At 40.9% G+C, this 26119-nt stretch overlaps 1 protein-coding gene across 10 annotated transcripts in view; it reads right to left on the reverse strand.

The window, feature by feature from the left end:
- The window catches only part of ALG9 (ALG9 alpha-1,2-mannosyltransferase), a 105164-nt gene that overhangs the window by 40346 nt on the left and 38699 nt on the right, over positions 1–26119 (reverse strand). The window contains exon 14 of one of the 10 annotated variants that reach the window (XM_045482769.1): positions 24254–24436. The exons of 7 other annotated variants lie outside the window; for them this stretch is intronic. In XM_045482769.1, coding sequence (XP_045338725.1) covers positions 24287–24436 — 150 coding nt within the window. In that variant the 3' untranslated portion in view covers positions 24254–24286. Of the gene's footprint in view, positions 1–24253; positions 24437–25245; positions 25941–26119 lie in introns of those variants that run through there. 2 more of the 10 variants (XM_045482771.1, XM_045482770.1) reach the window with 2 other exon arrangements.

Consider the following 26119-nt stretch of genomic DNA (forward strand, 5'->3'; position numbering starts at 1 on the left):
GTATAATCTACAAAAATTGAACATATACATTTGCTATGATCCAACATTTGTACGCCCAAGTAGTAGACTGAACCATATGAAATCATTAACGTTTCACTATTTAATTCACAAAATTGGTAATTTCACGAGGGTTCAAGCTAATACGTTTCCAACAAAAATGCATACATGAAAAGACAATTCAAGAATGCTCAACGTGGCTGTATTTGCAGTTGGCCCAAACTGCAAACAGGCAAACATCCATCAACAGCAAAGTGATAAACTGTAGTGTAGTCCTACAATGAAGTACTACAAAGTAATAAAAGAGAACTACAGCTATATGCAACAGCAAGTGTGATTATTAGAAACAAAACATCGAGGGAAAAGATCAAGACTCACAAAAAAGGCAGTAGGATTCCAGTATATGAAATTGAACAGTCAAAACTTAATCATTTAGGAGTGCACATACAAAAGTGGTAAATCTAAAGATAAAAACAAGGAAGTTATTACCTTAAAAGTCAGAGAGTCTCTCTGAAGGGGGGTGGGGGTGGGTAGTGATCCAAAGTAATTGCTGGGGGAGGGGAGTTGTGGGTAGGGGCAATGTTCTAGTATTTGACTCTGGTGGAGCTTACATGGGTACCTGGCTCTATTATTATATTACTGATTACTGTACACTTGTGTTTTGTGCACATTTAGGCTCACAGATGATACACAATTGAAGGTTTAAAAAAGTGCTTATAAGAACAACTTGTTCTTCTCTAGAGCCTGCAGTAAACTCTGTCCTTCCCCCACTTCTCACTCACAGTACTGTTCCGTCTCTCCTAGCATTATTTATACGTAAAAGAGACTGGAGTCTCACATCTGTCCCTACATATGCGCTATTCTTCCAGGGGAGAGAAAGCACACTGGGAATTGACGTCAGACCCAATTCCATTCCACACAACTCTAAAAATGATTCTTTGCATAAACACTTCAGGAAGCAGACTTTTTGGTCTCAACACCCACTCTGTAGCTCCCAAGGATTTTAAAAACATGAAACAAGTTTTTAAAAGCTTTGCAAGCGCCATGCCTCTGTAATCAAATAGGAGCAGCAAGGGGCAGAGCTCCTAGGGTCTCATGCCAAGACCTCTTTTCATTAGGGGGTTCTCAGCAGGACATTTCAATACTTGACCTCAGCCTAGCCTTTTCTGGCCAGGCATACTACAGAGGTCTGATTATCTAGATATGGTTCTGGGTACATGGTCTCCCAGACACCAGGGTAGTAATTAACACCCAACTACACCAGTTAGCTTTACACTCCACTCATCACACAACCCACATGCAAATTACATCTCAAATAAAGTTTGGGGGAAGATACCACTGCAAAATCTTACCAATTGAGGTAACAGTCCATTAAAAAATATGTAGCCTCTTCATCCTTCATGAGAAGCAGCTGCTGAATTTTGTTGTTTTTGTTTCTTGGAAGAAGTTAATGAACAACCAATACATATAAGGACAAAGGCTCCCAGCAGAAAATAGATATGATCAAGGGCAAGTTCTTTATTAGAGAAGCAATAAGTAATTTAGAAAAGGAGCCCCAACAGACTTCAAACTGTATTACAAAGCTGTAATCATCAAGACAGTATGGTAGTAGTGGCACAAAAACTGACACTCAGATCAACGGAACAGAATAGAGAATCCAATAATGGACCCACAAACATATGGCCAACTAATCTTTGACAAAAGCTGGAAAGAATATCCAATGGAATAAAGACAGTCTCTTCACTAAATGGTGCTGGGAAAAATGGACAGCAACATGTAGAAAAATGAACCTGGACCACTTTCTTACCCCATACACAAAAGTAAACTCACAAAGGATGAAAGACCTAAAGGTAAGACAGGAAGCCATCAAAATTCTAGAGAAGAAAGCAGGCAAACGCCTCTTTGACCTGGGCCACAGCAACTTCTTACTCAACATGTCTCCAGAGGCAAGGGAAAGAAACTAAAGCAAAAACTATTGATGTTCTCATCAAGAACTATTGGGTTCTCATCAAAATTAAAAGCTTCTGCACAGCAAAGGAAACAATCAGCAAAACTAAAAGGCAACCGACTGAATGGGAGAAGATATTTGCCAATGACATATCAGATAAAGGGTTGGTATCCAAAATCTATAAAGAACTTATCAAACTCAACACCCAAAAGACAAAAAATAATAATAACCCAGTGAAGAAATGGGCAGAAGACATGAACAGACACTTCTCCAAAGAAGATATCTAGATGGCCTACACATGAAAAAATGCTCCACATCACTCATCATCAGGGTAATACAAATCAAAACCACAATGAGATACCACCTCACACCTGTCAGAATGGCTAACATTAACAACTCAGGCAACAACAGATACTGATGAGGATGTGGAGAAAGAGGATCTCTTTGGCATTGCTGGTGGGAATGCAAACTGGTGCAGCCACTCTGGAAAACAGTATGGAGGTTCCTCAAAAAATTAAAAATACAACTACCCTATGACCCAGCAATTGCACTACTAGATATTTATCCAAGGGATACAGGTATGTGGTTTCGAAGGCGCACATGCGCCCCAATTGTGTACAGCAGCACTATCGACAATAGCCAAAGTATGGAAAGAACCCAATGTCCATCGGTGGATGAACGGATAAAGAAGATGTGGTATATATATATATATATATATATATATATATATATATATATATACACACAATGGAGTATTACTTGGCAATCAAAAACAATGAAATCTTGCCATTTGCAACTACGTGGATGGAACTAGAGGGTATTATGCTAGGCGAAATTAGTCAGAGAAAGATAAATATCATATGACTTCACTCATACGAGGACTTTAAGAGACAAAACAGATGAATATAAGAGAAGGGAAGCAAATATAATAAGAAAACAGAGGGGGGGACAAAACCTAAGAGACTCTTAACTATGGAGAACAAACACAGGGTTACTGGAGGGGTTGTGAGATGGGGGATGGGCTAAGCGGGTAAGGGGTATTAAGGAATCTACTCCTGAAATCATTGTTGCACTGTATACTAACTAACTTGGATATAAGTTTAAAGAATAAGTAAAAATAAAAATTAATAAGGAAGAAAGAAAGGAAGGAAGGAAGGAAGGAAGGAAGGAAGGAAGGAAGGAAGGAAGGAAGAAAAGGAACCCTAACAATCAACAAAATAAAAAGGTAACCGATGGAATGGAAAAAAAATATTTGCAAAGCATGTATCTGATAAGGAATTAACACCCAAAACATGTAAAAACTCCTACAACAGCAAAATAACAAATAATTTGATTTTTAAATTAGCAAAAGACCTGAATGGACACTTTTCCAAAGAAAATGTATCAATGTCCAACAGGTATACGAAAAGGTGTTCAATGTTGCCAATCATCAGGAAAATGCAAATTATAACCATGATGAGATACCACCTCACCTCACATCTATTAGAATGGCTATTGTCAAAATGATAAGAGATAAAAACTAGTGACCAGGATGTGGAGAAAAAAAGAACTCTTGGGTACTGTTGGTGGGAATGTAAATTGGTACAGCCATTATGGAAAACAGTAAGGAGGTTCCTTAAAAACCTAAAAAAACAATCACAATATGATCCAGCAATCCCACTTTTGGGTATGTACCTGAAGGAAGTGAAGTCACTCTTTGGAAGAGATACCTGCAACTCCCATAATCACTGCAGCATTCTTCATAACCTCTAAGACATGGAAACAATCTAAATGTTCATCAATGGATGAAATGTGGTTTGTATGTAACACACACGTATAAAAAAGAAGGAAACCCTGTTATTGGTGACAACATGGATTAATCTTGAGGGCATCATACTAAATGAAGTATGCTTGACAGACAAAGACAAATAGTGTATGATCTCACTTCTATGTGGAATCTTAAAAAAATCGAACTCATAGAAACAGTATAATGGTGGTTCCCAGGGGCTGGGTTAATGGAGAGATGTTCATCAAAGGGTACAAATTTCAGCTACAGGATGACTAAGTTCAAAGGACCTCAAGTACACCAGGAGGACTACAGTTAACAATACGGCGTTGTACACTGGAACTCTAAGCAAGAAGATCTTAAATGTTCTCAACATAAAGAACAACGGTTAACCATGTGAGGTGACGGGTGTGCTAACAAACCTTACTGTGGTAATCTGCACAATAGAAGCATACATGAAATCGTCACATTGTATACTTTAAACTTACACAGTGTTATGTGTCAATTCTATCTCAGTAAAGCTGGGGAAAAAAGAACTCTCCGTCAGAGACCTAGATTCTGGTCGAGGCTCCACCACAAATTAGATGGGGGACTCATACTCATTCAAGTTTTTTATACCTCAACTTCTTCTTCTGTAAAATAAGGAGATTACCATTTACCTCAAAGAGTTATAATGAGGATTGAATGAGAGGGTCTATTTAAGTAAAACTTGTAAATTATAGGGGCACCTAGGTAGCTCAGTCGGTTAAGCGTCCAAATTCGGCTCAGGTCATGGTCTCATGGTTTGTGGGTTCAAGCCCCATGTTGGGCTCTGTGCTGACAGGTCAAAGCCTAGAGCCTGCTTTGGATTCTGTCTCCCTCTCTCTGTCTCTTCCCCACTTGCGTTCTGTCACTCTCCCTCTCAAAAATAAATAAAAGCATTAAAAAAAAATTTTTTTAGTAAGTAAATACATAAAACTTGTAAACTATAAACAACTACACAAATTGCTGTAACGTTAGAAAGAATCCTTGACTAACTCTATGAAATGTGAGAACCTGACAGACAGAAAAGAACCCTGGTGCATTAGGGCCCATTAAAATCTTTTTTTTTTTTAATTTTTTAATATTTATTTTTGAGAGAGAGTGGGCAAGTAGGGGAGGAGCATGGAGAGCGGGAGACACTGAATCTGAAGCAGGCTGCAGGCTCTGAGCTGTGAGCACAGAACCCAACATGGGGCCCACACCCACAGACCACAAGATCATGACCTGAGCCGAAGTCAGACACTTACCCAAGGGAGCCACCCAGGCACCCCAGATTTGTTGTTTTCAATTGAGATTTGTATTTAGTGTCAATTCAAGTTATGCTCAACATATAGGACAGGAGGGTTACAATATTAACTACACAGAGTCCTCAATTAGCAATGAATTAGCAGCATCCACTAAATGATACAAAAATGAATCTTCTAGGCATCATCAAAGCCCTTATGAAGTACCTAGTTGGTGAATCCTCAACTTGGGTATACAAAATTCTTGCAGACATGTTTCTGTTACTAAACTTATAATTGAGGTCAGGAAATGACGTTAGCACATTAAAATACAGAAAGTGAGTATTCTAAGAACAATCAAAGTTCAGACAGGAAGAAATCACTGGGGGCTGCAGTGGTTGAAAAAATTTCCTGGAGATGGTGGCAAAAGTTAGAACAAAGGAAAAAAGGCACAAGATCATGGTTTACAGGGGAACCAGGAGGAATATCTCCTTGTCCCTAGAGGTGTGTGTGGAGTAAAGTGAAGACAGAGTCTGAGGGCTGATAAGGGAGAACCCAAATTAAGAGCATCTGGATTTTGTTCATCAGGAATCTAGTCTTTTCAACCACCAAGTCAAAGGATTAAGAAGTGGGTCTCAGAGAGAGGGAGATCCACACTGGCTGTGCAGAGGTGGGGGCACACGGCAGTGCTGGGGGCACACAAAGGCTGGGAGTGGGCACTGCGATACGGAAAGGCCGTGCCATCTGTGAGGAAGCAATGGCACCCAGAGCTGGTGTGGCAGGTGGGAAAGTAGAAAGGCAAGTCTCAGGCCTTTTTCAGAGGAAACCAGTGACACCAAGACTTCTAACACAGCAAACAGGAGAAAAGAGGGGGCTGCAGTCAAGAATCAGCCTGGGGGAGATGAAGAGAAGTTGCCAACTTGCATTTGACACCTACATTTTACACCTTGGAATTCAAAGAAGGCCCACTGACTGGAACACCAGGAGTTAACAGCTGTTTTCTGTTCCTAGGGCCAGCAACACTCCCCACTCCCACCTCATAAATCCCTCCTGGCCCTTCAGATTCCAGCCCCTAGTTATTTCCTCAGGACAGGTCCTCTAATTCTGTGCTCTCATAAACCAGGACTTCCTCATCCCAACACTTCACAACTGTAACTTGTGAATTAATAGCCAATGCTATAGAAGATGCAGTTTTGTCTGCCTCATTCACTCATCATTCCCAAACCATGCCTCATACGACGTGCATCGGAGGTGCCACGAGCGTGCACAGCATGCATGACAAAAGGTGAAAATCAAAGGAGGGAGAGGGAGTCAGCAGGGTAGGAGAAAGGAGAGAAGAACGAAGCCGAGAGGAGCGGAAGAGCACAGATGAGGTGCAGGAGGACATCTATGGTATTGAGCAGGGGGGGATGGGCAAGGAAGGCCGGAAGGAGCCATTAGAGAGGTTGTACGAGAATCAAAGTATGGTTTTGAAACTCAGGGAGGATGGATTTCAGAAGCCACAGAAAGGCTGTGAGGCGGCCTGACAACAAGAGCAAAGTCAACAGTTGTACAACAAGGTACAACAAGAGCAAAGTCAACAGTTGTACTGAAGAATACGTGTATCACGGCTTAAGGGGTCTGTGTGGGGACAAGGAAAGAACTTCTAGTCCAGCCTCCTTTTCTCAGTGACCTTCCCCACTGTCCATCCAGCTGCCTGGGCCAAGCCCCACCAGTCCTAAGACAGGAAGGATGTGAACTTGCTTTCAGACATCTATCGGCTGGAAACAACGATGACGCACATAGCTGTAAAAACAGTGATCTCTGGCAAGGGCCAGGGTGAAGTTCAGGAACATCACAGAGAAACCATCTCCATGTTTAAGAGCTCTCATTTCTCGAATGTCACTGAAAATTCTCTGGTAAACAAATGCAGTCAAGAATCCTCTAAGACTTTAAGGAGATAATGGGAACAATCAATCAAAATCAATTATCCTGCAACCTCTAAGTCAAAGTGGGAGGGGACTGAAGTTGAGACAACTGTTTGCTGGGCACATGGCTGAGTAAAATTTGTCATAAACTGAGTCTACGGAACAGCAACAATGGCTGACCCAGGTTATGAATTTAATACTTTTAAAGCAGCATGCAGAATGTCTTCTGTCTTTCCAAAACATGCAATAAATTTTGATTCATTCCATTTCCTCATACACCCCTGTAAGTCACACCAGTGAGGCCCAGGATTTCTTACAGCTGAGCATTCTAAGCTCTGTGAAGACAGAAGCAGAGTCGGTCTTGACCAGCACAGTATCCCTGGTGCCTGCACAGTGGCACACAGCAGGCAGGCCAGAAGTGGTCGCTGAAGACAACCATGGTGACCAGCTACACCCAGGATGCTGGACAAGGTCAAATGCCAAGTGTTAATAAAAACTAAGACTAGCTATCTTTAACTGCCAAGAATTTTTTCTCTTAGCTTCCAGCCCCAGGAAGACAATCTATTTCCTCCAAAATGTCCTACAATGAAGATCAAATAATACTGTAATAAATCTACTAAGAAATCTCTAACTAGCAAAATGAGTTCAAGCTCTAGCAAGCTATTAATTTTGAGCAAGGTAAGACCAGTCACCATAACAAAAATTTGACTTATTTGGATATTTTATAGAATGAAAGATTAGAGTATGGAAGTTGTCTAGAAAAAATCAACTTAAACCATTATTCCTGGATCCCACTACCGTGATGAGGATGTACAACTCCCTTGAGGTCTGTGAGTGTATTCCTGCCCCTGGGAATGGATTAGAGAAGACACGGAGCACAGAGAATGACAAGAATCACATTTAAAAGCAAACCAAAACTCTACATGGCTATTCCTTGCTTCTTCTCAATTCACAGACAAAATGTTCCAGACAATTAAGTTCAGTTCTGCAAGCCTGCATGTACAGAATTTCTCTGAGAATCTATCTTTTAAATCCATTTTAGCCACAATTTTTATTATAAAAGATACAATTATAAACAGAAATACTATAGTATGTACATACACACACATACAAATCTCCTACTATATTTGGATGTAGATTACAGCAGCAAGCAGCCATAAATCAAACAAGTGTTTAAAACAGCTAACTCCCCTAAAAGACCCCAGCAGCAAAGTGGAATAATACTCTGAACCTCCTGCCCCCAACCAAGCACTCTTGTGTAATATTACCTTTCCCATCAAAAATCGGGAGTCCCAATACTCTGCCTCCACCTCTGACTCTAGCTCTGTAACTAAGACAAGTCATGTAACTCTGTCTCAAAGGTTTTACAAGGTCTCCTTAGGGTTTTGACTGCAAACCACTAACACCCCTCTCAACCCTAAAAAAAAGTCATTGTAGAGAAAATAATTTTATCATGAGTGTAAACACACTGCACATTGCTGATTCTACTCTTCTCAAAACTACTGCTGCTCATTATTAGATACATTTTCATACTGAAAGACAACTCTGCACTGGAGGTAACAAATATGCCAGGATCTGCTTTTGTATTGCCATAGTTTGGGTAATTACAAAGTCTGTCTTCTCAGGGGCACCTGGGTGGCTCAGTCAGTTAAGTGTCTGACTTCAGCTCAGGTCATGATCTCGTAGTTTCCAAGTTCAAGCCCCACATCAGGCTCTGCACTGACAGCTCAGAGCTTGGCGCCTGCTTCGGGTTCTTTGCCTCCCTCTCTCTCTCTCTCTCTCTGCCCCCCTCTCTCGAAAGTAAATTAACATTTAAAAAAAAAAAAAAAAGAAAGAAAAGAAAAGCAAGCCGGTCTTCTCATACTGAGCATAGATGAAGGTACCTATTGGTCAGGAATGCCAAAGGCAACATAACATCATTCAGTCCTCTGAATTTGCTGATGTGAAGGAGTAATTTAAAGCCAAAATATTAACATTGTTATTCTGACATTGTTAAATATGGAAAGGGTTAGGGAAATTTTGGGGGCTCACATGCTTCAAAAATGTTAAATTTTTACAGGGTTTAATTCTAAGTACTTTATCAATATAAAACATAGGATTTGGGAATATGGCACATGTCTTACCTAAAGAGCCTAGAATCACCACAGAGACCCATCCTGAAGTTGAGTGATAGCACACACAGAAAACTCATTTATCTTCCTTCTTACTGCTCCTGTTAGACCTCAGTAATCACTTCTGGCACTTTCTCACAGAGCTTTGATACAATCTCCTCATGCTGTTCAACCTGGGGCTCCAGTAAGCCACTAGCAACTGACCAGAAGGGTCAAATGAACAGAAATTGTTTGCCTTCCTTGTTAAATCAATACATGGGGTGAATGCCCAGGATGGTGGTAATGCCACCAGGGGAAGCCCAATCCACCTAACACTTAATTCTCAACAACATATCTCAATAACAACACCTGTTCCTTTATACAAAACCCATCATTTAGAAAACTAAGAAATCATGGGAGACTGCTTATTACTGTTTACAACAATAAATTCAAGGTTTCTTTTATAAATTTGACTTTTAAAATATCACCTTATACAAAATATTTTAAGAACACATCTGTAAAAAATAATGAAATCATGAGGCACCTTGGTAGCTCAGTCAGTTGAGCATCTGACTCTTGATTTTGGCTCAGGTCACAATTCCAAGGTCATGGGATTGAGCCCCATGTCAGGCTTGGCACTGAGCCTGGAGCCTGCTCAAGATACTCCCTCCCCCTCCCTCTCCCTCTGCACTGAGCCTGGAGCCTGCTTAAGATTCTCTCTCTCCCTCTCTCTCTCCTTCTGCCCCTCTTCCCCACTCATGCATGCTCTCTCTAAAATACAACGTTTTAAAAAAGAATGCACTAGAAGAGAACAGCATGTATGAGAATGAATTACACTTAGTAAAAACAAGTATTATTTGTGTAATTTTAGCCCCCATTATGTGTGTGTGTGCACACACAGGTATGTCCATTCTGAGTTGTGTTGTAGAAGGTTTTTTTTTTTTTTTTTTAATATTTTTTATTTTTGAGAGAGAGCTCGGGGGAGGGGCAAAGACAGAGAGGGAGACACGGAATCTGAGGCAGGCTCTAGGGGTCCAAGCCATCAGCAGAGAGCCCAATGCAGGGCTTGAACCCACAAACCCTGGTATCATGACCCGGACCGAAGTCAGATGCTTAACCACCCAGGCTTCCCTAGGAGGTATTTCTCATCCTGCATTGGAGATTAAGAAATAAATTTGGAAGCCACTCTTTTTAAAAAAATCCTATTAAACAGCAAATCAGGAAACAAAAGAAAAATAAATCCCACAACTCTCAGAGAATTTCTACTTTAGAGTTAAGTTGAGCCATGCACACAAAAAGCCATATACCGTTTCTGTATATTTCCATTTTTTTCTTTAAAGGTTTTATATTGTCATTATAATTTTAAAGGACCAGGGGTCCCTGGGTGGCTCAGTCAGTTGAGTGTCCGACTTCAGCTCGGGTCACAATCTCCCGGTTTGTGGGTCTGAGCCCCTCATCGGGCTCTGTCCTGCCGCTCGGAGCCTGGAGCCTGCTTCGATTTTGTGTCTCCATCTCTCTGCCCCTCCCCCACTTGCGCTCTCTTGCTCTCAATAATAAACATTAAAAACACTTTTAAATAAAAAAAAAATAAAGAGGACAAGATGACACATAGACAGATACCTACCTTTTAGGAGCTTACTACTTAAGATGGACAATACCAAATAAACTTTAAATGGCATTCAGCCAATAGAATAAGGCAATTATGCCAAAATCCAAATAAAAACTAACAGGAAATTAATTTTAATCATCCAGAGTTGGCAAAACATGCTCACAAAATCTGCTATTATAATTCTCCCTGTTTAATCAGCCAATTGGCATTATTATTGGTTCCTGGAGTATATTTTGTGATCCAAGAAGAGGGAATGACTTTATAAACTCACACCTTTCAAAGTTATTTTCATCACCCTTCAAAAGGGTGTTAATTCAATAGATGAAGCTCTACCCAGGCTAAGATTTGCATCAACCTATGAAATTATAGGGCTAGTTCCCTACTTGGAATATTGGGAAAAGCTAGGTAGGGGAAACAGACTGGTACTGGTGACCATTTTTCTAGTGATTCCTATATTGAGTTTCAATGGGTAGCTTTGCTAGTGTATTTGAAATTCTGTGAATTTCCAAAATATTTTTATACTGAAGTGTTAATAGCAAAATATTCAGGAGAGGTTATGTATGTACTATTTCTTCTACTAACATATGTAATTGGGGTATTTGTTGTATGTGTTAAGAGTAAATGGATTTTTTTAAAAGACCAAATCAACATTGACAGGTAAATAACGCATAATTTCTGGACAATCGAGCAGACTAAATGGCGATGCAAAAACTGTCACAATGATAGAAAGAAGTATCAGTAGCTCTCCTTGCTTGATCTGCAAAGGAACTTTCATTAAAAAAAACAAAAAAAAACAAGATCTATAGCCTGAAAAGTGGCTTGGTAGACTAGTCAGACGGAATGTAGTAGAAAAGAGTAGCATTACAAGAACACCAAACTGCCTCTGTGAAGACACACAGGTGTAAGCAAGCCAGGCACACAGACTAGGTGGAAGAGAGTACATGACATGTGGCAGGCTATGGCTCCCAGGTTTTGAACTCGAGTTGTTCTGTAAATGACCCTGACTGGGGAGTTCAGAAGCATCCATGTGAAAACAGACCTAATACAGGTTTAAAAAAAAAAAAAAAAAAAGGATTCCATCTTCCTGCAATGTATCAAACAGCTAAGACACGAGTCTGCCAAGCAGTGAGTCCTGACAATTCACATCAGAAACCAAGTACAGAAGAAAGCAAGGCTGTATGTCAAGTGACACTGAGATCACAGGTGCGATACTCAAAGTCTTTGAAGTAAAAAGAGATTTTTCCATTTCTTGTCAAGTTGGCACTTCAGAAGCAAAAGATAAAGGGAAGCACAGGGTAGAATGTAAGTAATGGAGTCAAATCCTAAGACTGTTTTTTAATTGTAGAACTGTTTTTTCTGGATTATAGCCTATAGATTAAGGAGTTCCCAACAAGGGTCAGAATGCAGCTCACCAAGACCAGAGTGAATGTGCTTAGACAAATATGCAACTGGACACGTGGGTGCCTCAATCAGGTGAACATCCAACTTCAGTTCAGGTCATGATATCGTGGTTTTTGAGTCTGAGCCCCACATCAGGCTCGCTGCTGTCAGCACAGAGCCTGCACAGAGCCTGTTCCCCTCTCTCTCTCTGTCCCTCCCCCACTCACGCACACACACTCTAACATAAATAAAACCTTAAAAAAAAAAAACAACTTCCAACTAAATCAAGATTTTGAACTAAAACCGCAAAGAGAGGAAAAAAAAAAAAGACCAACCAAATAAAAATCATGAAATCAGAAACTCTAGTACAAAAGATGTAATATTTTAAACCATACACAAGCATTACATAATCCTTAATATCAGGAGAAATATTATCAGGAGAATATCAGAAGCATTTAATCTGCTATGCTAAAAGAAGGTGGCAGGGGCGCCTGGGTGGCGCAGTCGGTTAAGCGTCCGACTTCAGCCAGGTCACGATCTCGCGGTCTGTGAGTTCGAGCCCCGCATCAGGCTCTGGGCTGATGGCTCAGAGCCTGGAGCCTGTTTCCGATTCTGTGTCTCCCTCTCTCTCTGCCCCTCCCCCGTTCATGCTCTGTCTCTCTCTGTCCCAAAAATAAATAAACGTTGAAAAAAAAAATAAATAAAAATAAAAATAAAAAAAATAAAAGAAGGTGGCAAATAAAAGCAAGAGCACACACTTTTCCAGACATACTCCTTCTGCTCAGTCAGTTAAAAACCCTGGATGTGATGAAGCAAACATAAGACAACTCCAAAGGGCAGAGAGAAGGTAGCAGGCCAGCTAGCAACCTCAGGACCCCAGGAACAACACTTTCAGACAGTAACCACTCTACTTAAACAGTGATGTTTGTTGGGTTTGTTTTTTTTTTTAATGTTTGTTTACTTTTGAGAGACAGAGACAAAGCCCAAGTGAGGGAGGGGCAGAGAGAGAGAGACAGAGACACGGAATCCAAAGCAGGTTCTAGGTTCCAAGCTGTCAGCAGAGAGCCCAACGTGGGGCTCAAACTCGTGAGCTGTGAGATCATGACCTGAGCCAAAGTCGGATGCTCAACCAACTGAGCCACCCAGGCATACTGATGTTTCCACTGAGCTAGGCCACAGTACCCAGATATTTGGTGTAACAGCAGCCCAATTGTTGCTGGGAAGGTAATCTTTTAGCTTAGGTTAACATTATGTCAGTAGACTTTGAGTAAAGCAATTACCCTACACAATGTGGGGGGAGGGGGGGAGCCTTGTCCAATCAGTTGAAGACCATAGGAGAAGAAGAATGAGGATCCTTCAAAGAAGAGAGAATTCTGCCTCCACGCTGCCTCTGGACTCAAGCTACAACATTAATTCTTCCCCAGGTCTTCAGCCTGCCAACCTACCTTGCAGATTTCATACTTACTGCTCCCCACAATTGTGAGTCAATTTCTTAAATTAAGTCACTCTAATACACCCATATTCCCCCGCACACCCACTCTCTATCGGTCTATTCTCTGGAGAAACCTAAAACACTAGCCAAACACCCCCCAAAAGAGTCTCATCCATGTATACCTCTGACAACAAATGTCCAGTGAAAACCCAGACTTCCACCTTCACTAGACTGAAATCAAGGGCCTCTCCTCCTGGCCTGGATGGTATTGGAGAAGAATGAAGAAGGGTCAAGACTTACAGACCTACTGGGCAGTAACAAGTCTCCTTTCTCCACTATCCACCCTGTGGCATCCAGTGGCAACCACACAGGGAGCCTGGACTTCCCTACCTATCAGTAATGAGGCACCTCTCCTCCCACATGCTAAGGTGGTATCAGAGAAGGCCTTGTGGAGTCAGAACTTTCACTACTGTCCCATGGTAACACCACCCATGGTGTCAATGGAGGCCACATGTAGGCAGTAACAAGGTACCCCGGCGCTCGGTCAAGGTGCTGTCAGTAGAGGCCTAGTAGTGACCCTGAACTCCTGCTGCCACACAGCAGTAACATCCACCCTTGCCTACCCCCAATTATCAATGGAGACCAAGAAGGGAACCTGGATTTCCAACTCCATCTGGCAGTAACAAGGCAACCCCCCTTTCTTCCATTAGTGTTGGGTCAGAGGTCAGCTAAAATGGAAGACTTCAAGAAGAGCCAGAATTTCATAATACCCAAAATGTGCCGGTATCAATGAAAACTCACTCATCACAGTAACAACCAGGATGATCTCAACTCGCATGACAAATGACACCAGATGCTGACACACAGAGAATAAAGATATTAGCATTATCTAACAAAGATTTTGAAGCATCCATGTTAAAAATGCTTCCATGAGCAATTACAAACATGTTTGAAACAAAACAGAAAGTCCCAGAAAAAAAATAGAAATAAAGAAGAACCAAATGGAAATTTTAGAAATGAAAAGGACAAGAGATGAAAAAAAAAAAGTTCAGTAGATATGCTCAAAAGCAGAATGGAGAAATCAGAGCAAGGAACCAATGAACTGGAAAAGAGAATAAGGAAATTATACAATCTGAGTAACAGAAAGAAAAAAGGGCAGAAAAATAGAGTTCCAGGGACCTGTGGAGCTATGGCAAAAGCTGGAACCTTCATGTCACCGAGTTCCAGAAGGAGAGGATAAAGAGGACAGGGCTGAGAGAACACTAGAAACAATAATGGCTGAAAGCTCCCCAAATCTGGAAAGATGCTCACATTCATGGAATCAAGAAGGTGAATGAATCCCAAACAGGATAAACTCAAAGAACCAGAGCAAAGTGACACCTTGAGTCTAGGGGAAAAATAAGTAGGATGACAGCAGATTTCTCATCAGAAACCATGGAGGCCAGAAAAAGGGGTACCAGATTGTTCGAGTAGTTAAAGAACAAAACTGTCAACCCACAATGCTATATCCAGAGGAAAAACATACCAAAAAATGGCACAAATTCTTAAAATAGAAATTATAAAAGAAGGAACTGTGGAAAATTAGGAAGGAAAAAAGAACAAAAGAATAAGGATATGGAATAAAACAATTGATTTTTCTTCTCAAGTTTTCTAAATTATTGTTTAAAGGTTGAAGCAAAAATTTTAACATGTTTTGATGTGGTTCTCAACATACACAGAAGAAATATTTAAGACAGTTATAAACAGAGGTGGCTAAAGGGACGTAAAGAGACGTAAGATTTCTAACACTTCACCTAAACAGGTACAGCCAGTCAAGAAAATCGTTTGGCGGTTTCTTAACAACTGAAACCTCTATCTACCATATGATCCCAGCAATCACATTACTGGGCATTTATCCCAGAGAAATGAAAACGTATATCCACACAAAAACCTGTGCACAAAGATTCACAAAAGCTTTATTTGTTAGAGCCAAACAACCAAAATGACTTATACCAGGTAAGTGGATAAACCAATTGCACTACATCTATATCATGAAACACAACTCAGAAATGAGGAATGGATACACACAACTTGAATGGATCTCAAGGGCATCATATGCAAAGAAAAAAAAAAGGCAGTCTCAAAGGTTACACGCTACAGAATTGCATTTACGTAAAATTCTCAAAATAGCAAAATCATAGAGATGGAAGACAAAGTAACCGTTGCCAGGGGTCAGGGATAGAGAAGGTAGCACGCAACTCTTATGGAATGGTACAAGAAGACTTTTGCGCCAGTAGAATAGTTCTGTCCCTTGATCCCAGTGGTGGAACATGAATCTATACACAGGCGATAAAGTGGCACAGAATCATACTAATTCCATGGTCTGTGAGTATACTCCACTTACAACGGGAGAAACTCGCTAAGGGGTATATGTACCCTTCTCTGTAGGTTCTTTGTAACTTCCTGGGAATCTAAGTATGTCACAATAAGAAGTTTTTTAAATGAAAACAAAGCAGTAAGGAGCCTCAATATTTGGCAGGACGGTACAGGTGACTGGAACTGGTTAACTTGTGTCACTAACAGAAGGGCCTATCTTTCTCCAAACAAACTCAGACAATATGAACTAAAAAGCAAAAACATAAAATCTTCGTGAAAACCCTTCACCATGAGAGGAGAAATGGAAAGGATGGAACGCAGTGAGGAGACCTGAAGGAGAACAGAGACAATAGTAATCAGAAGAAGGTATTAATCTTGTTTTGTACACAACAAACTGCCTATCAGCCTTAACAGCAAAGGCTATAATATTAGGGCAATCAACACGAACCTTTATTATGGGCTGGCACCTTGGTAGGTAAACCTATTAGTTCCGTTCCTTACTAAGGGCAGGCAGAGAAAGCTATAGACATCCGGGTTTGGGGGCTTTAAGGATCTCATTAAAACAAGCAGCAGCAGAAGAGTTAATTATTTCTTTCAGTCTGGGATCAGTTAATGAAGACTGACAAGGTTCATCAGGTAACATCTGTGCAGCGTTGGGCCCTGAGGGTGATCTGATAGAAAGGACACGATCCCTGTCCTTCCAGAGCTGGTAACCTAGTATCTTAAGAGGAAGATGCCTACATCTTGAAGAATGATAGTGCCTGAGTCCCAATTAGCCTAAAAGTCTAAATTATTAGCAAGGTTTGGGGAGGCCTCTCTTGAATTGAAGACAATTCAAGGAAGGGTTAAGTACTTGAGTTAAAGTTTTTTAAACCATCTGTTGTGTACACACCCTGTGTTCCATACAGTGGAGGTTTCCAAGAGTGAAGACAAAGATACAAACCCTTATCCTTAAATCAATATAGAATTTAACAGAGAACACAGTCATGTAAACATAGGAGAACAAGTGAAACAGGGAAATAAATGAAAAATGCTGTGCCCAATTAACTAAAATCTAGAAACCCCAAACCTCTTATCTTCCCCTAAACACCCCATGTTCTTGTGTACTTCAACCCTCACAGATGCTATTCCCCGTGGCTAGAACATTTCCCCTTCCTCTGACAACGAGTTCCCAATCGCCTTCTGAGACCCAGCTCTCATAATGCCGCTGATCTGAAGCTGTCCCCAGACAGAGAGGCAGGAAGCCCTTCCTACTTTCTCTGTGCCCCCACTGCATATCATGGCACTCACAACACTGTTGAAAAACGTCTGAGAACAGTCTCTCCTGCTGGACTCTAAATTCACTTGTAGGTTTATCAAAATAATACATGTGCACAGTTCAACACTTACAGAGCACCAGCAGATCATGAAAAACATCAGAACCCTCCCTGCTCCCTGGCCCCACTTCCCAGAGGCAGCTATGCCCAAGGCCTCCAGTTTTTTCTCCTGGTAGCCTTCCCCACCCCCCCCACCCCCCCCGCCGTTATCAAGTAATAATACACAAGAACTTCTTTCCGTACTTGAATACATTTTGGTAAGGGCCACTTCTCATCCATCCTGTCAGGTATACTTCCCCATGTCAGGTATTCTTCACCATGAAGCCAGATGTATCCTTCAGTTCTGGGGAATTTGCTCACCTTCCTTGACAATTTCCTCCATTTCATTTGTTCTCTCTGGACCTCCTATTAGCTAGATGCTGGCTCATCTTTCTCCCCTTTCCTATCATCTCTTTGGGTTTTGTTTTCTCCTATTAGGGTTTGGATGACTCCTCCAACTAAATCTCCATTATTGTATTCTCAGCTTCTAGGAGCTTCTATTTATTTTCTGATGGTTCTTCTTTCAAAGAAAGTGGTCCCCAAACTTTTCTTTTTACCTATCAGGGAACACTGATTATAGAAGTTTAACGTTTTTTTTGTTGTTGTTTCCTACACTGTTTTTCCCAAATCCTCCCTGTCCACCACCACCACAACTTTGTTCTTTTTCCTTGGTGGGGACTTCTCTTACATGACAGGAGACTATGCTTCTTTTCACCTTTGTATTTTCAACACAGTCAGGGACAATAAAACATTAAGTGGGCAGATGAACGAACCAATGGAGGAACAGAAGGAGAAGCATCTAAAAATGACTATGAAAAAGATACCAGAAGACTAGAGACTAATATTCTTGCACTGGTAAGACTGACAGATGGTCGTCGTCTTAGGCCAGGGAACCTAGGCCTGTGGGGAAGGGCCCCACCAACAGGCGGTATCTGGCACATTTACTGGATGGACAGGGCCTTCTGCATGAGCCTCAACAACAGGCAAACTTTTTAATTTTATTTGAAATTTCATTTAACTCCACACTGAGAGACCACCTCAGACTTGTCAAAGTGGCTAACATTAACAACTCAGGCAACAACAGATGTTGACGAGGATGCGGAGAGAGAGGATCTCTTCTGCACTGCTGGTGGAAATGCAAAATGGTGCAGCCACTCTGGAAAACAGCATGGAGGTTCCCCAAAAAACTAAAAATAGAACTGCCCTATGACCCAGCAATTGCACTACTAGGCATTTATCCAAACAGGTGTGCTGTTTCGAAGGGACACATGCACCCCCACATTTATAGCAGCACTATCAACAAGAGCCCAAGTATGGAAAGAGCCCAAATGTGCATCAATGGATGAATGGTTAAAGATGTGGTATATACATATATACACGATGGAGGACTACTCGGCAATCAGAAAGAATGAAATCTTGCCATTTGCAACTGCGTGGATGGAACTAGAGGGTATTATGCTAAGCAAAATTATTCAGAGAAAGACAAACATCATATGACCTCACTCAGATGAGGACTTTAAGAGACAAAACAGATGAACATAAGGGAAGGGAAGCAAAAACAATATGAAAACAGGGAGGGGGATAGAACATAAGAAACTCTTAAATACAGAGAACAGAGGGTTGCTAGAGAGGTTTGTGGAAGGGGGGATGGGTAAATGGGTAAGGGGTTTAAGAAATCTACTCCCGAAATCGTTGTACCATGTGCTAACTAACTTGGATGTAAATTACAAATAAATTATACAAAGGAAAAAAAAAAGAATAAAAAGCATAACCACGAACTGCTCAAAAAAAAAAAAAAAAAGAAATAGAATTATTTAACTCTTTAACTCCCTTTCTGCCTGGAAGAATTTAACGTATTACTTCACAGTCTATTTGCCACAGCAGCATGCTGTCCTAATTCAAGGCTTAAAAAAACTTTTTCCTCATAGCTGATAGGTAAACTGCTTTTATTTATTTAAAAAAAAATTTTTTTTAATGTTTATTTTTGAGAGACAGAGAGAGGAACAGAGCACAGGTGGATGAAGGACAGAGAGAGAGGGAGACACAGAATCCGAAACAGGCTCCAGGCTCTGAGCTGTCAGCACAGAGCCTGACGTAGGGCTTGAACCCACGGATGGTGAGACCATGACCTGAGGCGAAGTCAGACACCCAACCGACCGAGCCACCCAGGCGCCCCCACCTTTATTTCTTAAAAGCAATCTAGAACTAATTAGCAGCAGGAAAAGCAAAAGTGGTCTTAGATGTAACGACTGAAATACCTAAGAGGTCAGAAGGCTGAGAGGGAAAAATTACTGAATAGCAAATCTGTTTCCCAATTGACTTGAAGGTTATTCTTGTGCTCAATCGGGAAACCCGAGGTCAACGGGACAGCATGCGGAGTGTTATCTGTCAAGCACACCAGAGATCTTGGTAGTTCCAAAGATTTGGTACTTATAGCCCTATTAGGGCCTTTAAAAAAAAAAAAATGAAAGTAAACCATGACTCACTATAATATTTTTAAATGCATTTTTTAGAAGAATTCCCCTATAATCCAACCACAAAAAACAAAAACAAACAAACAAAAAAAAAAAACCCCATCAACCTGTTTAAGTCCCAGACCTTCTTTTCTACAGATAAGATTTTTCCTTATAAAATCTGGATCATACTGTATACAGACTGTTTCACTTTGATTTTTAGTTTGAGTTTTCTTGGTTGAAATCCCTGGTGACACTGAGTGGCTACTGCCCCTTAGGTCTAAGAGCCAGAATCAGACAGGATGGTTTCTTCTCTCAGTTTTGTCAATATCTCAAACTGCAAAATCTGAGCCCATGCTCCCTAACATCATCTACAATTCAAAAACCAAGAGACTGGATTTAAATCTGCCTTCAAGTATAACCAAAAAGCTTTTTTTTTTTTTGTTTCCTCAGATTTAATCATTCTTTCTTGCATCAAAAATAACAAAATTGTAGGGTGACATTAACACATGATCGTGAAACAAAAATGTGTTTCATTTCATTAGTCACAGGCTACATATCAACCAGCTGTTGAAGCTAAAAATATGCCTTAGTTTAAAATTTTGTAAAATACAGCATTTAAGACTCATTTTGAAAGAAATCTGACTTCTTTCAGTTTCTAAGAACCCACTAGAAGCTTTGGAGAAGAACAAATCAGCACCTCCAAAGCACAAGAAAAAAAAAGGTGTATCGGGAAGGAATCCAAACTGATTTATTGACAATCATTAGCACATAGTTTACATCTTATTAATAAATCTATGTTAAGGATGACAATCCACCTCAGACATAAAAAATATATGGATTCTCAAAGAGAGAAACCGACACAGACGTCACACCAGTAATAAAAGGTGTGCATTTTGCTGGGGTAGGAATGAGCTAAGGGGCACTGGGCACTAATACTCGCAGCTCTTCCTCATTAGCTGTAACAGAGACTCAGCCCAGGATGAGGCTGTGGAGGCATCTTTCCAACTCTCCAAACTCAGCAGCACACTCAGGTGGCATCACACGGCACAGTGTGCCCGTGACACACAGTCCTCCCCTTGGGATAGAAGCATTTGCAGACTTCCAGCTCTGCTTATCATCAGGTCCCATGGCCCAGGGATCATGCGTCAAGATAAGATCTGCCACCATTAAATATTAGATTATGAAACAGGCAATGGCATACTCTGAGGTAGCCACTGGATTTCAGGTGTAGTTACAGCAAATTGCAAACACATGTTCAACTATCCCAGGGGCCTTGGAAAGTTACCAAGTCGCTTAAGAAATAAACATATACTTCACTCACTTCCTGAGAAGAACTACAAGCTCTTCTGACTCCCACCCAGGGCTCTTGCCATTAAATCATCTGGCCAGCCATCAATATTCTCCCAGGGCATTTTCTTTTTAATAGGAGCATGGAGGCCTAGGAGGATAGATTTGATAGGGAAAGATGACAGGTATCCTTCTGGCTTTCCATTTCTTCTTTTATAGTAACTCCCCTTCAGTTAAGTAGTTGTCACCTAAAGGCAGAGGCCGTTTTACAGTTTTGTCACCTCCCATCCTTGCTGAATGCATATTTGACACCTGAAACTTTACGATGAAGAGTGAAAATGTACCGCACTGTAAAAAATGTCAACGTCCAGGTCAAAGTTTTTGGTCATTTAGTCACGAAACATAGCGTCAAGTTTACTTTTCTAAATGTCAACATAATAGACTAGGGAATTAATTTTCAAGAAGCGTTTTGAACAGCTTTCACTTAAATTTTTAGTCATCCCAACCTCACTCTGCTGCACCTATTAGAGCAATCTGAATTTGCTCTTTCGACACTCAGGCGGGTAACAGTTCACAAGGATATCTATAAGACAATTTATTTTCTCCTGCAGTAAGGACTTCCCATTCTTAGAGCAGGGGGTGGGGACAGGGGCACCTGGATGGCTCAGTCAGTTAAGCATCTGACTCTTGGTCTCAACTCAGGCCATGATTTCATGGTGGTTTGTGAGTTTGAGCACAGAGCCTGCTTCGGATTCTCTTTGTCCCTCTCTCTCTCTCTCTGCCCCTCCCCCACTTATACACTTCTCACTCTCAAAATAAATAAACTTTAAGGAAAAAAAAAAGGAGGAGGAAGGATGAGAAAAAGACGACAGAGAAAAGAAAAGGGAGTGGGGACCCTGATGATATCTATAGACAAATACAGTAACTGCTACTTAAAACACCCGCTCCAGAAGCTTAAAGTAACTTCTTAAAAAATTCCTGCTCTGCTATTTACAGTCTATTCAATCCTGTTACACCGAAGAATGATCAGCTATTATGTGCAAACATATACTCGAATGATACACCATATGACATAAACCACAAGCGGCTTTGGAAGTAAGAGGACGGGTGCAGAGCATACTGGGGAGTCCTAAGTGTAGCTAGCCTCTTACACTCGGACCAACCTTTGTCAGGTGACAACCCCTCTGAGCACATCACGGACTCTATGGTACCTCGAGTTCCCTTGCAAATTCGTAATTCTTTCTACTGGTTACAGGGAAAAGCAGGGAGTAACAAAATAAGCAAAGCTTTGACTGAATATACAGTCAATTCTGTCGTAACACTTGTTTTGAAAATGCAAATCTGTTCCAACACAACAGATATATTAAGAAACAGTTGGACCATAATTCATTCTTTGCTTTTGCTCATGTGGCATTTCATCTATGAGAAACACGAGGTGAATCCAGAAAACCACAGTCGGCTGAACTAATGGGAGCAGGAGGATGCCAAGTGCACGCGAGCACACCCCACTGTCCCCCAGCTTCTGGGGTGCACCATACGCTCCAAGCCACATGCACCTGTATCGGGGTTAGGACTTTCTGTCCTATTGCAAAGCACCCTTTCCCTGCTGCACAAGCAGCAACCCTTCCAGCACCACAGCCACAAGCAAACTTCAGGTCTTTTTCAGGGTCAACTCCCGCATGCTTGTAGTACTTAGGGACTTGTAGCTGCTTAACATATGTGAAACTGTGCTACCATTTTTATACGCTCCGTTCTCTTTTTTTTATGTGTCACAAAGTTTTTGAGTACTGTGTCTGTAATCCCAGTTTTCTCATAAGCCTTGTGGGTTTGTTTGTGTTTTTTTTTTTTTTCCTCTTTTTAGCACACAATGATTTTTAGCAACTCTGTGTCATGTTAGAGTCAAACTGACTGTATCACTGTCTGGGGAAAAGTCATCAATGAACACTTGCATTTTTTTTTTTTTTAAGATAACAGATGGACAAGCTTCCTACAAGGCTGCTTATGCATTAAGTTAAAAATCAGCAAAGTCTCAGTTCTCTGCTGTACAGGTGTTGGTTACTCCTGTAGCTCCCACATTAGGTATCAGATTTGTAGTCAGAAGGAAAGCATTCTCCTTGAAATAGCCAACAAAAAACTGGATTTGTAAAGTAATAAAGAGAAGACACTATATGTATCTTTTTTTAATATGAAATTTATTGTCAAATTTGTTTCTATACAACACCCAGTGCTCATCCCAACAGCTGCCCTCCTCAATGCCCATCACCCACTTTCCCCTCCCTCCTACCCCCCATCAACCCTCAGTTTATTCTCAGTTTTTAAGAGTCTCTTATGGTTTGCCTCCCTCCCTTTTTTTTTTCCCCCCCTTCCCCTCCCCCATGGTCTTCTGTTAAGTTTCTCAGGATCCACATAAGAATAAAAACATATGGTATCTTTTTCTGTATGACTTATTTCACTTAGCATAACACTCTCCAGTTCCATCCACGTTGCTACAAAGGGCCATATTTCATTCTTTCTCATTGCCATGTAGTACTCCATTGTGTATATAAACCACAATGTCTTTATCCATTCAACAGTTGATGGACATTTAGGCTCTTTCCATAATTTGGCTATTGGTGAAAGTGCTGCTATAAACATTGGGGTACAAGTGCCTCTATGCATCAGCACTCCTGTATCCCTTGGGTAAATACCTAAGAGTGCTATTACTGGGTCATAGGGTAGATCTATTTTTTAATTTGTTGAGCAACCTCCACACTGTTTCCTGAGTGGCTGCACCAGTTTGCATTCCTACTAACAGTGCAAGAAGGTTCCCGTTTCTCCACATCCTCTCCAGCATCTATAGTCTCCTGATTTGTTCATTTTAGCCACTCTGACCGGCATGAGGTGGTATCTGAGTGTGGTTTTGATTTGTATTTCCCTGATGAGGAGTGACGTTGAGCATCTTTCAGCCACCTGGATGTCTTCTTTAGAGAAGTGTCTATTCGTGTCTTCTGCCCATTTTTTTACTGGATTATTTGTTTTTTGGGTGTGCAGTTTGGTGAGCTCTTTATAGATTTTGGATACTAGCCCTTTGTCCAATATGTCACTTGCAAATATCTTTTCCTGTTCCATTGGTTGCCTTTTAGTTTTGTTGATTGTTTCCTTTGCTGTGCAGAAGCTTTTTATCTTCATGAGGTCCCAATATTTCATTTCTGCTTTTAATTCCCTTGCCTTTGGAGATGTGTCAAGTAAGAATTTGCTGCGGCTGAGGTCAGAGAGGTTTTTTCCTGCTTTCTCCTCTAGAGTTTGGATGGTTTCCTGTCTCACATCCAGGTCCTTTATCCATTTTGAGTTTATTTTTGTGAATGGTTTAAGAAAGTGGTCTAGTTTCATTCTTCTGCGTGTTGCTCTCCAGTTCTCCCAGCACCATTTGTTAAATAGACTGTCTTTTTCCCATTGGATATTCTTTCCTGCTTTGTCAAAGACTACTTGGCCATACTTCTGTGGGTCAATTCTGGAGTCTCTATTCTATTCCATTGGTCTATGTGTTCTGCTTTTGTGCCATAAATGTATCTTCTCAATTCAGAGCTTGATTCTGGAAGAAAACGTGGCATGTACCAGTCTAAGAATGCCACCTGTTTGATAATGAAATATTCAAAAGCTATTCGATACCTATTATGAAAGAATATGGAGCAAAAAATATTTCTGCAATATAGTTCTAACAGTGTGTTACAAACCACAGAGCCTTGACACTCTTATTCTTGATAAACTCAGAGGTAAAGGAGAATAGCAAACTAAAGGAAGTCATGCATGTTTCCTAGTTTCCATGCAGAATAGAAACAGGAGACAGACCCAATCACTTAGCACTGACGGGGAAGGCTGGATAAAATTTGTCACTCAGAGCCAACAGGCATGCTATTTAGCATGCTCAGGAAAGACAAGGGCCATAATTATTTTGCCTTCTTCAAAGAACCTTAACTTAAAGCCAGTATTGGTAACAGAAGTCACAAAAGTTAACATAGTACAGCACGTGCTTCTATACACTGGGCCAAGTTATTTGGCCATTGTAGACATGATCCTGGTACCTTTTTTTTTTTTTATTAATGTGTATGTATTTATTTTTAAGAAAGAGAAAGCATGTGTGCATGCATCTGAGAAGGGGACGGGCAGGGGAAGAGACACAGAATCCCAAGCAGGCTCTACACCGTCAGCAGAAAGCCCGAGGTGGGGCTCAATCCCACAACAGAACCATGAGATCATGACCTGGGCCAAATTCAAGAGTCAGACGGTTAATTGACTAAACCAGCCAGACACTCCCTGTCACCATTCTTAAACTACAACATTAACACTTAAAAAAATAATTGACCTTTTATACACACACACACATACACACACCCATATACGCAAGGGAAAAAAGTGAAAGGAAAAAAAAAAAACACCAAAGTGCTAACATTGTTTTAATATTTGGGTAATAAGATTATATAGGACTTTTTTATTCATAGCTTTCATTATTTTATACAACGAACATATTTTACTTTTATCACCAGAGGAAAACCACTACCTTTTTAAAAATAGCTGACTGGAAGACACAAATCCCTGACCATTGCTGACAAAGATTTCACAGTAGGCCATCCAATGTCTCTTCTACTTTCTACAGGGTGAATGGTGAGCAGCCTGGATTTGGAGGCCACTTGCCCTACCATGTAAGAAATGTCAGAAAGAACTTTGCAGAAAACTCTCCAACACAGGAAGGCGGGTGAGCACAATGGAAGACATTACACACTCGTAGATCTGACTTGTTCGTCCCTGTTTTTATCAGACAGTATTTTGGTGACTCCCAAAGGTATTCTGAAAAATCTTTGCTTTTTGGATAAAGGTAACATAGAGCCACTCAACTGAATTTAACAGTGTTTGGTAGCACAGAACACGGAAGTATGACCTAACCAAAGAAACCCAGGGACCAAAGCCCAAGAAGTGTGCAAAAGGCCCCTACAGATTTTCTAGCCAGCTCTCTCTCCACATCACTATCACAGTGATGAGGAATGTTCATTTCTCCACTCGGAAAGCAGGCACAGCACTACCCCAGAGGCTGTGGTGAATACAGAAAAAAACCAGGGCTCTCCTCACAGCATGCACAGGCTGATGGGGACAGACAGGACACAGATATCAGAAATATGTAAGTAACATAAGACAAAATTAAATGGCTAAATGAATGGTACAAATAAGTATTTAAGGCATTTAAAGGAGCACAGCTCAGTTTCAACAGCTGGGAAAGGCTACCTCCTAAGGCAGAAGGAGGGGGACGAAGGAGGGAGACA

Source organism: Leopardus geoffroyi, chromosome D1, assembly GCF_018350155.1.
Source record: "Leopardus geoffroyi isolate Oge1 chromosome D1, O.geoffroyi_Oge1_pat1.0, whole genome shotgun sequence".
Taxonomy (NCBI): Eukaryota; Metazoa; Chordata; class Mammalia; order Carnivora; family Felidae; genus Leopardus; species Leopardus geoffroyi.